The sequence below is a fragment of the Thalassophryne amazonica genome, chromosome 18 (genome assembly GCF_902500255.1).
Source record: "Thalassophryne amazonica chromosome 18, fThaAma1.1, whole genome shotgun sequence".
Lineage (NCBI taxonomy): Eukaryota > Metazoa > Chordata > Actinopteri > Batrachoidiformes > Batrachoididae > Thalassophryne > Thalassophryne amazonica.
In genome coordinates, this window is record NC_047120.1 from 27,610,176 (window position 1) to 27,624,402 (window position 14,227).

Consider the following 14,227-nt stretch of genomic DNA (forward strand, 5'->3'; position numbering starts at 1 on the left):
ATTTCATCACAGTATTTCTGTTTTCTCTGCAGGTCAGTTTGTTTACAGTGGTTTTCTGTTCACACAAAAACATTCAAAATCTGAAAAATGATCTATCAACAACATAATGTTACAGCCTAAAAAATTTTTACACCAACAATCAGTGAACTCTCAAATCTACTCACACGTTATACATATAGTCACCCTTTTTAATAATGACATAAGCATTAAATACTTGACTACTGTCTTTTTATCCTCATATCCTGTTTCAGCAACAACAATTATGCAGTTCTGTTTCATGCAAAAGCATCCAAATAGTAGGATTTTTGACACTTTGTCACCATGTGCACATGGAATTTGCCCTTTGGGTTCTTCAGCTCTGTGGCCATTTGAACAGATCATGGCAGTGATGGTGCAGGTGTGACCAGGAGCCAAAAGTTCATTTATGTATCAACCTCTGGAGATCAGTGGAGCAGGTGGATAAGTGGATAAGGAGCTGGGCTGCCAATATGTAGACCTGGTTTCAAATCTCGCTCATGCTATTTGTCTGTATCTTTGGACAAGACACTTAATCTACATTGTCTGTCCACACAGCTGTAAATGGGTACTGACATCGGTTGGGGAAATGACTGTTGTGCCGTCTACGGGGAGTTGTCGACTCTCATCCGCTTGACGTTACGGAATTTGTACAATAGCACTGAAGACTACTGGGCCTCGGCCTATATATGATCTACTTCTTCTTCTTATAGAGATCACATAACTACTTGTTTGATAGGTCTAAAGTCTGCAGGACTCAAATGACAGCAAAAGAGAATTAAATTACATCAGACTGCTCACAGAAAGCACAGCTTCCAATGGCTCTGGTTATAATGTCAAAAGCTGTACTTTGTGGATGCCTTGGTGAGTATTTTTTTTATACAATATAATCACAAAAACGGAAAGCAATTCAGCAAGCACAAAAAACAACATTGTTTCCCATTTTAAAGTAGATAAAAAAAATTGTAGATACCAATAACACTTACAGAAATGTCATTACAAACAGCAATTGTGGGGAAAAATAATTTATATTTTACTGTAAGGCAGGTTCAATATTCATGGAATAATCATTTCATTTACATCTATGAATACATATTGGAATGGTTTGTCAGGAAGCCTTTTTGGAAGAAAGAGGGTATTTGAAATATAGTTATGAGCAAGGTGTTGGGTTCAATCACAAAACAATAAAAATAATTGTACTGTTACACAATCACTGCTCAGCTGAGCAAAATAAAAATCCTCAACAATGTGCTAAAAATATAACATTCCTTTTACATATATTGCTCCGAAAACAAATTATGAGAAGTAAAACAACATAGACATATAATCTATAAGCAACTGTGGAAAATAGCTTGCATTACTTTATTTAACATTTTAAGGCAGCTGTGCTTTCACACAAACACACACATAGTATATACTGCATATCTATCCACATACACATTGTATATACTGCATATTTATCTATCTTTAAATGGTAAATGGACTGCATTTATATAGTGCCTTTCCATCTGCATCAGACACTCAAAGTGCTTTACAATTATGCCTCACATTCACACAAAAACACTCACACACCGAAGTCAGGGTGCTGCCATGCAATGTGATATATATATATATATATATATATATATATATATATATATATATATATATATATATACACTCAACAAAAATATAAACGCAACACTTTTGGTTTTGCTCCCATTTTGTATGAGATGAACTCAAAGATCTAAAACTTTTTCCACATACACAATATCACCATTTCCCTCAAATATTGTTCACAAACCAGTCTAAATCTGTGATAGTGAGCACTTCTCCTTTGCTGAGATAATCCATCCCACCTCACAGGTGTGCCATATCAAGATGCTGATTAGACACCATGATTAGTGCACAGCTGTGCCTTAGACTGTCCAAAATAAAAGGCCACTCTGAAAGGTGCAGTTTTATCACACAGCACAATGCCACAGATGTCGCAAGATTTGAGGGAGCGTGCAATTGGCATGCTGACAGCAGGAATGTCAACCAGAGCTGTTGCTCGTGTATTGAATGTTCATTTCTCTACCATAAGCCGTCTCCAAAGTCATTTCAGAGAATTTGGCAGTACATCCAACCAGCCTCACAACCGCAGACCACGTGTAACCACACCAGCCCAGGACCTCCACATCCAGCATGTTCACCTCCAAGATCGTCTGAGACCAGCCACTCGGACAGCTGCTGAAACAATCGGTTTGCATAACCAAAGAATTTCTGCACAAACTGTCAGAAACCGTCTCAGGGAAGCTCATCTGCATGCTCGTCGTTCTCATCGGGGTTTCGACCTGACTCCAGTTCGTCGTCGTAACCGACTTGAGTGGGCAAATGCTCACATTCACTGGTGTTTGGCACGTTGGAGAGGTGTTCTCTTCACGGATGAATCCCGGTTCACACTGTTCAGGGCAGATGGCAGACAGCGTGTGTGGCGTTGTGTGGGTGAGCGGTTTTCTGATGTCAGTCTTGTGGATCGAGTGGCCCATGGTGGCGGTGGGGTTATGGTATGGGCAGGCGTCTGTTCTGGACGAAGAACACAGTTGCATTTTATTGATGGCATTTTGAATGCACAGAGATACCGTGACGAGATCCTGAGGCCCATTGTTGTGCCATACATCCAAGAACATCACCTCATGTTGCAGCAGGATAATGCACGGCCCCATGTTGCAAGGATCTGTACACAATTCTTGGAAGCTGAAAATGTCCCATTTCTTACATGGCCGGCATACTCACCGGACATGTCACCCATTGAGCATGTTTGGGATGTTCTGGACCGGCGTATTTGACAGCGTGTACCAGTTCCTGCCAATATCCAGCAACTTCGCAGAGCCATTGAAGAGGAGTGGACCAACATTCCACAGGCCACAATTGACAACCTGATCAACTCTATGCGAAGGCGTGTTGCACTGCATGAGGCAAATGGTGGTCACACCAGATACTGACTGGTATCCCCCCCCAATAAAACAAAACTGCACCTTTCAGAGTGGCCTTTTATTGTGGGCAGTCTAAGGCACACCTGTGCACTAATCATGGTGTGTAATCAGCATCTTGATATGGCACACCTGTGAGGTGGGATGGATTATCTCAGCAAAGGAGAAGTGCTCACTATCACAGATTTAGACTGGGTTGTGAACAATATTTGAGGGAAATGGTGATATTGTGTATGCGGAAAAAGTTTTAGATCTTTGAGTTCATCTCATACAAAATGGGAGCAAAACCAAAAGTGTTGCGTTTATATTTTTGTTGTGTGTGTGTGTGTATATGTATGTATGTGTATGTATATATATATATATATATATATATATATATATATATATATATATATATATGCATATATGCATTTTTCCCTGTATTATCATATATTTAATTTGTGATTTTTATGCATTGTTTTAGTGTACTTTTTAGTACGGACTCTTATTTTATTATTACAGTTTGTTCAGTGCTTTGATTCCTGGGAACATTCAATAGAATTAGTCATTATAATAGTTATTATTTTTAAGAAATGTGTGAAAGAAATGTTTTTTTTTTTTTGCTATATAAGTCACACCAGAGTACAAGTTGCAGGGGCCTCCCTAACTACTACAAAAATACTCTGTAAAATACAGTATATAGTGATTATTTTTATATTTTGCCATGTAATATTTATAATTTCCACATCAGGCTAAAAAAATACACTTAGTAAATAGGATTAAGCATGCGCATACATCTAAAGTATTCTGTTCTTTTTTCACATTGACTTTGGCTGTTTATTCCCAGGGACACAACAAACATTCACGCCATCTCTCCACGTATTGCCACACTGTCATGACCAACACAAGTTAAAAGCCACTGATTTAGTTTGTTAATTTGTTGTAAAAGAAACCATTTAAAATCTCACTCACACTGTACAGTATACTAGTTGGATGTTCTCTTTTCTCTTTTCCTTTAATATTGATGACTTTTTAAAATAGTAGCAATGGCTAGTGTAATAACGTACAAGTTTCTATGTATGAATGTTTTAATTTGGTGAAATGCACAATCACATACAGTACAACCTCAAAAGTATGAACTATTTCTGTTATTGCACAAAGCACGTTCGGTATAACAGTATAAAAGTACATCTGTACTTTTCCCCTATCTCTATATCCAAATATAAAGCACCTATGTACACATGAACACAGTGGTTTGCCTCATTCACCACTGGACTCTAAGTTATTTATAAGGTTCATTACACATTTAACTGTTGCTATAATACAAAAGACACACGCCACAATTCAACAACTTCAAATGTGCCGTTGAAACCATATCATGTCTTGATAGTTTATAAGATGTCCTCTACTTATACACAGCGTTACAAAGTTCTATCGATATCAAAGTTGTTTTGAGACACACCCGCACGCACACACAGTCTAAAATATATATGGAGGAGATGCTTTTGTGTTATGATTTTTCTCGATACTACTTAAAAACAAATTATTACTTTAATTTTAAAATAATTAATTATTTCATATTTAAATTTTTTTCCATTTTAAAACACACTCATCTTCAACTGCTTATATGATCAGGTCGCAGGGCATTTTAACACTATATATGTATAAACACACATTAGCAAGATATCTTAAAGCTGTACGGCTTTTCAGATTTCACAAAACTGGCAAAAAGTAGTTTCTACTGAAACCCAAGTATTATAATGTATATTTATTTGTGTAACTTGTTGCAAAATTACAGCTCATTTTAATGATTTTTATTTAACGGGGGGGAATTCCAGACGAATATTTTATTTTCCTTTTAATGCCGTCTACAGGAGGAAATGCATGTGCACATGCATAATGTTTTGAAATGAATGGAATAACCTTTGACTTCGCGTGATGCGCGTGATGCATGTTCCTGCATCCATAAAATGTCTCATAAATGACTTCAGAGGTGTTACCTGGGTTCAAACTTTTTTAAAATTACAACTCTTTATTTCTTGCCAACCTTTACAAAATATATGGCAAACATTAGATTTACACACTGATAAGCCATTTCTGAGTGTTTTCCACCATCTTGGATTATTTTGTTTGAATGAGCAGCCAACTGATGTCACCATGCCTTTGGACTCTGATTGGCTGTCGCCATGTGCTTCTCAGCATCTCTTGCACAAGACAGGGGAAACCCCTGCGTGGTCTGTGATGTTGCTACAGTCCCTATCATAGACTGCATGGGTCAAAATAGAAAGTAGTTCACGGCTGTTTATTTGTTTGAAATTTTTCCCTTCAGGGGAATTAATTACTAAGTTTTTTCCAGACAGTCGAAATTTTAATCATATTGACATTGTCATATTGTGAATCCCTTATTTAAAGGCTAATAAATAAATAAAATTATAGTGGTGCAAAAGAAAATTCTTTTTGAGTCACTTAAATATACCCTAGGTATTTTATGCACAGTATATTTTGTCTATTGCACCATGTATATTATATTGACATAAATCATTGATCACTGTGACAGAGGAGTTTTCCTCGTTTCAGTGCTAAAAGTTATGGCTTCAGTTTCCTAAAGGCAGCAGACCAATTCAGTCAGTCTACAGAATCAAACAGGCTCAATCTCACATCGAAGCAGATACAAAAACAGAATTGTATATTTATATTTCTACATATATTCTTCATAGTTACATGTGAATTTTTTGTTGTAAACGAGATAATGTAATGTTGCACACACAACAGCTGCATCTTTTCTGCGGAGTCTAAAGCTAAATTCTGAGCATTTTGAGCAGAGCAGCTGATTGGATGAGCTCTGTCAGTATGGCTTACTTCCCTGTTTTTGGGTCTGGCCGACTCCATTCATGTGATCGGGCAATTTGGAAGCTGCAGCGTTGTTTCTGTCGCACAGGTCCCTGATGTCCAGCAGGCCCCGCTTCAGCTCTTTGATGAAAACGGCCGAGCTCGTCTCCGTGCTCTCCCGGAAACTCGACACACAGAAGACGATGTGGTCCGGCTGAGGGTTGTAACAGGCCCCGTAGCCATTGGGCACCACTGGGCCGTAGCAACAGAACATTTCCTCTGTGGTGGGAACCTGGAATGGAGGAAAACAGACCAGGTTAGACCTGTTTTGCTTGCTGAGGAAAACATTTTGGGTATCTTCAACTCCAGTTTCCTAATGGACTACATGCACTCAGGATTGTGATGTATTTCTGATTTCATCTAATACTACTTGGTTCGTTTCAGGTCTAGCTCTTGCAAAAAGGGGCTTTGGCTGTTTCAGTATGAGTATACACAGGAAAATATTTAAAATGGACCATTTTGAAAAACAGGAAAAGCAATACTCCAAGCATTTCTATGTTTGACTCACTGTGTTCAGCTTCATCCAGTTGTAACAGCATACTGTTTTCATGACTTTCCGATTGATCCCCACATACTGGTAACACAGTTATCCAGCCTCTCTTAAACTTGGGATATACAGTGTATGATTTGAGTCTAATTGTTTATTGAATTCTGAGCCACATGACTCTTTTTTTTTTTTTTTTTTTTTTTTTTTTTTGAGTCACTGAATTTCAGCTTTGTTGTGCATCGTTTGTTGTGTACAGGGGGGTAAATGACACGATCAACCCCTCCAGACTGTCACTCTAACAGTCTGACGAATTCCAAACATGTCAGAAATTTTATTCACCCCTCATGATAATGAGGTAAAAACATCCGACATTGTAAATTTAAAAAAATACTAATAATAAATAGGGAAATTTAAAAACTTCTTACCGCCAGTTAAGGGCCCTTTCACACATAACACGATTGAAGCCAACTAGCACACGAAGAAGGAATTGCATGCCATTCGTGAAAAATCGGAGCCGCCTTAAATGGCCGAAAGACAGCGAGTGTCCTGCGAGTGCTCATTCGACCCCTTTCTGGTGTTGGCTAAATTCCAGGTGTCACACACGAATATCTAACACCATTCGCTGGACACTTACAAAAGGCGGGGCTAGTCACACTCCTGGTACGAGAGTAGACAGCAGCTGACCACATTCGAGCTGTCTGTGAAAAGTGTCTAAGTGCCCCACGATTGTGGCATAGCCAAGCAACACACGTGGCGTGCCAGAGTTTCGGCTCTCCCTGCACGCACCACACGCGGTGTGCTTGTCTTTTGCACCCCCGCCCCTCAAAGACACATGTGGCATGCGTGTCTTTTGCACCTCCGTGCAACACACATGGCATGCATGTCTGTTGCGCGGCCTCCCTGCAACACACGTGGCGTGCTTGTCTTTTGCACACACCCCCTCCCCGCAACATATGTGGCATGCAGGGGGGCAAACTTGCATGAAATGCTGATATGTATGTACAGACAATTATCACATGGGGACCGACCAGCCACGTCTGAGCGCACACAGCACGGCAAAGTGCCTCTCAGTTGATCGCCAGCCAGCGACTCACTGACAGCTGGAAATGATGGCTCAGTGCACATGACGTGTCACATTAAAAACACAGACATCAGACAGATGCAGGACAAACACATAATAATACATACATAGAATAAAAATCACAGAATGAAGGTACAGAGAGTGAGCTTCTTTTCTGTGAGCTGCCGAGGTCAGCTGACAAAAGTGGGTGTGTCCCCTGTGACGTGTTCAGATATCTGTGCTCGCAAGTCATAGCTTGGGAACACCTGTACTGGCTTGTAGGATACGACCTCACACAACTGTACTGTGAGCCGCAGACGTCGACATGCTGTCCTCACATGGAAATAAATTAAATACATATTGCTTCAGCTGTCCACGGTGTCAGCGCACCGCAGTGCTGGTGAATATTGTGCCATGCAGGAAATCACCCCACGGGATGCTCCTGCGTGTCACTGTGGGATTTCCCCACATTGTAATAATAAAAACACATATCACCTTTGCAGCGGATCACTGCACGCTGGACATGCCATGCTGGCTGCACGTGTTCACGACGCAAGAGCCTGGCTGTTCATGAGATGAGCGCATCGGGTAATTCATATAAAACATGAAAGAGAGAACAGTAATCCACATCATTTCATTACTTCCTGGTGTACGTCCAGGTGGAGGCTAAATCCGCTCTTTAGAACAGGAATTAAGTATTATGAATTGTGGTGTTTTATTTATTTTTTGCTCTGCTGCTGTGTGCGGGACTTTCCACGTGCTCGCACTCTGTTCGTGCGCGTGAACACGAGCATGCACAAAACCGTCATCACGGTATCGTGCATGCCTGTCCGACCATGCGTCCCTCCCAACAGCAGGTGGAATATTTTGTGGTTCCCCATTTTGTGTTTGGTTCGCAGATTTCTTCCGGTTTCTGCGTCTTTTGTGTTATGTGTGAAGGGGCCCTAATCTCTGTTTAAAGATCTAATGTTTTGATGTCTGGCAAAGTGATCTAAATAGCCTTATGGTCCTTAATTTGGTGTCACTTTGCTGATATGCCACTTTGCAGGAAATTACATGAATTTAGGAAAATCGGTGAGATTTCATGAAATTTCATATACATTGCCTTATAATATAATCCCATATTCATACAATTTAATTGCAACCACAGAACCTGAGTGATTTAGTGGAAATGTTTTTATAGTCTACACTGGGTAGCATCCCTGATTTTGGCAAATAAAGGAATACTTTGAACATGCACAGGTGGGATGTTTCACAGCAACACAACAAAATATACATCAAATTGTTAATTTATATCTGCAGATTACTAATTTCACTAATCTGGCTGTTACAGTAAATGGCCGCAAAAGAGGGAAAATAAAAGCTTTTTTCCTACAATGAAAGTGATGCGTCTGGAATATGACCGTTGACCACTACTGGAAGTGGAATGTTTGACAGCTGTTATATTTCCAAAAATGCAAAAAGGGGACCATCACTTTAACACTTCACGCTTGCCACTTTGTGGAATTAAAAAGTAGCTGTCACCACCTAAAAGTGGAGCTTGTGAGGAGGATCAGAATGAAACAAATCATTTTATAAACATTTGGGAGTCTTTTCTACACACTTCAAAATATACTGTCATTGTGTAGCTGCCTGAATCAACATATAGCAGAAAACAACAATAATGCTGATGTGCTGACAAAGACACATACAGTAAATAAAGCTGGTGCCGAGAATTGCAAATGACTCTGGCAGGTGTTCCAATTAAATGCTGAGTTTAACGTCAGGCCCAGTGTTTCCAGTTGTCATTAATTAGGCGTACGCGTCATGTAGCGGCGCTGTGTTCCACCTGGATTTCTGTGAGAAGGCTTCTTTTCTCACACGTGCACAGGTTACATTTAACGACTGTATGTTTCCGTATTTAATACAATACCACCTCTGAATCTATATTGTAATAGCCAAGTGGCCTCTGTGTGCGTGTGTGCGTGTATGCGTGCGTGCATGTGTATAGCTTCGATCACAGAGAAACTGGGGAGAGCTGACATTTGCCGTTTAGTATGGCTATGTATTTTGGGTCAAAGATGCATGCTGTGAAAATGGAAAATTGACAGAAGTAATATTTTTGGAGAAACTAGCAATATTCGCTAACAACAGTGAACAATGGATGTTGTGCTGCAATGCACCATGGATTTTTGGGGTTTTAAATGTTATTGAGGTACATGTTAGTTTAACAGCGTTGTTAGTGTTATTGATTTATTGTGTTTTTGGAGTTCAGTTGGTTTTGTCAGTTTTGTTAGGTTTCATGTTGCTGTTACCATGAGTGATAAGTGTACTGCGTTTGATATCTTCTGCCACTCTCTGTTTGTGGGTGTGTAAAAATAAAAGCACCTGCTTGTGGCAGAATGCAGAAGAAACATACAATACATATAATTGTAAATATGTTAAAAATACATTGATGACACAAGAATCTGAAAACAGTTATTTCCATTGTGGTCCATTTAAAAATCAAATGACAAAATAGATGTAATAATAAAATAAAATAATAACACTGATAATGTTAATAATAATAATAGTAATAATAATAATAGTGTGTACATGATGACAAGAACCTAAACAATTTATAAATATGATAGTATTTATAAGTTAAGACATTAAATTAACATCAGACAGTAAATTAACATTTAAAAATTATGCAATTAACAGAAAAAAGGGTTGAGTTCTTCTAAAATCTGTGGTGGTCTAAGGTTCTAAAAACATTCTGGACTCACACACCATTCCATCTCATTATAGAAACTGTATAATTTATTACCACCCTTGAAAAATGTCAGCTACGGGCATCGCGCTAGTTTATTTTTAAGAATCAATGTATTCAACATTTTATTTGTTAGGATGTTGGAGGTCCAACTTGGGATTTCTCAAACAGCATACACAAATGATAATACATCATGATATGATGTGGTCATGATACACATTGTGTGTGAATTTAAGTAAAATGTGTCAGATTTGGCATTTTATTCCTTTATTTTTTGTATAATATCCTCATATATATATATATATATATATATATATATATACATTAAATCAGTTCACAGGTATAGACATTAAGCATTTTCAGGGACTTGTCCCATAGGACAAGTAGTATGAGAGATCCACTTGTCCTATTGCTATCCTGTCCCATATCGGTATGTTTGGCAGCAACAGCTTAAGAAGCAGCATTGTTCTTCCTTGCTTAACTTTCATTAATATGAAATCTTCACAGCAAACGTCAGCTTCCGAGGGATGCGACCAAATGCACAAGGCTTCAGCTGTTCTGAGGGATGTGATTCAGTAACAGAGAAATCTGAGGAAAACTGACACTGAGTATGATGGTCTGTGGCCCGCCCAGAGCCCCTGAAGCTGTAGGGTTCTCAATGCTCTGAAATGTATTTTCCAGCATTTTAGAGCAATAAACTGAAGAAATTTCAAATTTCATTCATGGAATTTGTGATTTTTTCTTTTTTTGTGAAACTGCCATCACTACCGTCACTACCTCTGCTTTTCCATCACCATCTGGTATGCTGCTGCCACTGCTCAGGACAGGAGCAGACTGCAGCTTGTCATCCATGCAGCAAAGAAGGTGATCAACTGCCATCCCTACAGGACCTGTACACTTCCTGAGCCCTGAGGTGAGCAAGGGAAATAGTGGCTGGTCCCTCTCACCCAGGACACAAACCTTTTCTCACCCTCTGTCTTTGGCAGGAGGCTGAGGTCCATTAAGACCAAACCCTCGAGACACAAAAACAGCTTCTTTCCATCCACAGCTAGACTAATAAATAATGCCAGAGACCCCCTCTTACCCTGCGTCCCTCTCCCACTACCATAAAGTACAGACTGGTCATCCCTGTACTGAAAGCTACTGTACATCTGTATTTCACTCACCTGTTTTTGCACAGTCCCATTTCATTATGTTATATTTATTTAACAGTTAACATAGTTTTGTCTGTTTGACTCGTTTACTTCTTGCATAAATGTTTTTCTCTTTTCTTTTCTTTTCTTATTGTTTTTGCACCAGTAACACCAGATTGAATTCCAAGTATGTGCATACTTACTTGGCAATAAATTCAATTTTGATTCTGATTCTGAAACACAGCAGTCTGAGTATTTATTAGTAAAGTTACACGTGTTGTGACAATCTAGTCAATAATATTCATCTGTCCCCAACGGTAGGCCTACTAGTGCACAGCAGTAAACATATCTGAGTTGCACTAATAGAAAACAGAGTTTGACAAATTATGATACAAAGCTTGACTTAGCAATTAAAGGTTTTATAGAAAGTCATGTTTCTACAGTAATGCTCAGATTTAAACAGAGAAATAAAGTCATTAAGCCGACATCCATCACAGAATTACAGCCTATGAATTAATATCAGGACAAATTAGTTATTCTGAGATATTGTACTTATAATAAAGATGCCTATTAACAATAATTTAATGAGTCATGAAAATAAAGAACTTATGTCTGTCCTGAGTGAGAGCAAGGTGCCCAATATTTTCCGGAATATTTTAAAACATTTAATTATTGAATTAAATTGCAACATGAACATTATCAATGAATAAAAAAATGCCTTTGTCAAAACCATGAAAATTAGAAAGAGAGAAAAGCTGCTAAACTAACATGAGTTTATAACTTTAACTTTTTTTAAAGAAGAGATGAAGATGTCTACATTGTTGTGAAGATGACCAGAAAACATTTATTTCAAAACTCTTTCTGGATAAATACATTCATTCTACACACTGATCAGAATTCATTCACGTCATTTCGTCCTGATTAGCACACGATCAGAAACAATCGGAAAAAGCCATTGTTTTCCGGAGCTGTGGACTATGCACGGGCTTTGAGTGTGGAAGTGGGTTTATTCAGCCCAGTCTCTTACTTTTTTGAGCTCCCATCACAAAATGAGACATACTCTTCACAAAAATGTGGTGCTTTTCATGACTATCACAAATCAATAGATTAATGTAATTGTCGTGATGAGACGACGGACACTTTGTCCTTGATGTTAATGGAGATTTGTGTGTGTGTGTGTGTGTGTGTGTGTGTGTGTGTGTGTGTGTGTGTGTGTGTGTGTGTGTGTGTGTGTGTGTGTGTGTGTGTGTGTGTGTGTGTGTGTGTGTGTGTGTGTGTGTGTGTGTGTGTGTGTGTACTTGGATCTGAAGTGCTGAGTGTGTGTATGAAGGAGGAGGCTGTACAGGCTGTGTGTGCACGCGACAGTGGAAGCTCATCTCTCTGTGAGACTGTTTTTTTAAAACAGGTTGTGAGCATGGAGCTGCGTTTCTTCCAGTGAGACTGATTTTTATTTTTTATTTTTTTTTTACCACAACTGGATCAAAATAAATGCAAAATTTTCACTGTGATTTCCATCAATCTATGCACATTTATGGTGTGCAAAGATCCAGGACACAGCATGGAGCTGTGTCTCATAATTGTGCAGAAAGGTCAGATTTGCCAAAGGTCAGTCATTGGGGTCAAGGTCATGTCGACCTGTCTTGTTGATTATCCTGCCCTTCCCAGCTCATTTTGCTAATTTCTACCAAACGTAGTATGTCAGTGAAGGCTAACCCCAAACTTTCCCTTAAGGTCAAAGTCACACAGTTTGATTTTCCACCTGATATGAATATGGATCACGCTGAGGTAAAATTTGAAACTGCCCTGGCAAGGTTAGCCAGAGGTCAGTCAGTCATTTGGGCTGAGAACAAGGCCACTGTGGCCAAATGTCAGAATACCACAGCCATGACTTTAGTCACGCCTATGAATACAATTACCAAGTTCAGTTAAAACACTGCAGGATAACTGAGCTGGCGTTTCTCCCGACCAGCTCTGGGTAAAATTCTGTACTCGATGACCTCACCTAATGGGTGTTGTGGAGTCAGCTGTAGGTTGCATCAAAATTCTATATACTCAGTTTAATTAATACAGACTCCTTGAGTCAAAGTATGATTTTTGCACTCATTTACAAAATAATCTATTGATCAGTTTTATTAATAAGTCCAATATATTTTTGATTGCACATTCTATATTGATGTGAACTAAAAGTACATCATTGTACACAAAAGACAATTACATAAAATGTATTTGCACATTTTTGCATAAAATTTGCATAACATTTTATTACAGAGATTAGAGCATGCCATAGGTATTAAAGGCACTGCGCTGCGGTGGTTTGAATCATATTTGTCTAATAGATTACAATTTGTTCATGTAAATGGGGAATCTTCTTCACAGACTAAAGTTAATTATGGAGTTCCACAAGGTTCTGTGCTAGGACCAATTTTATTCACTTTATACATGCTTCCCTTAGGCAGTATTATTAGACGGTATTGCTTAAATTTTCATTGTTACGCAGATGATACCCAGCTTTATCTATCCATGAAGCCAGAGGACACACACCAATAAGCTAAACTGCAGGATTGTCTTACAGACATAAAGACATGGATGACCTCTAATTTCCTGCTTTTAAACTCAGATAAAACTGAAGTTATTGTACTTGGCCCCACAAATCTTAGAAACATGGTGTCTAACCAGATCCTTACTCTGGATGGCATTACCCTGACCTCTAGTAATACTGTGAGAAATCTTGGAGTCATTTTTGATCAGGATATGTCATTCAAAGCGCATATTAAACAAATATGTAGGACTGCTTTTTTGCATTTACGCAATATCTCTAAAATCAGAAAGGTCTTGTCTCAGAGTGATGCTGAAAAACTAATTCATGCATTTATTTCCTCTAGGCTGGACTATTGTAATTCATTATTATCAGGTTGTCCTAAAAGTTCCCTAAAAAGCCTTCAGTTAATTCAAAATGCTGCAGCTAGAGTACTGACGGGG

General features: G+C 38.8%; 1 protein-coding gene and 1 long non-coding RNA gene across 2 annotated transcripts in view; both read right to left on the minus strand.

Moving 5' to 3' along the window:
• Window positions 1-326: 326 nt before the first annotated feature.
• On the minus strand, window positions 327-4,484 carry LOC117531168. The gene is made up of 2 exons (XR_004566544.1): window positions 3,828-4,484; window positions 327-573 (listed from the first exon to the last, which is right to left on the minus strand). It is a non-coding gene; the product is annotated as an uncharacterized LOC117531168 (long non-coding RNA).
• Window positions 4,485-5,417: 933 nt separating this feature from the next.
• Window positions 5,418-14,227, minus strand: part of LOC117531167 (choline O-acetyltransferase-like) — a 33,074-nt gene continuing 24,264 nt past the window's right edge. The window contains exon 15 of the mRNA XM_034194211.1: window positions 5,418-6,069. Within this exon, the coding sequence (XP_034050102.1) occupies window positions 5,794-6,069 (276 nt within the window). The 3' untranslated portion in view covers window positions 5,418-5,793. The remainder of the gene's footprint in view (window positions 6,070-14,227) is intronic.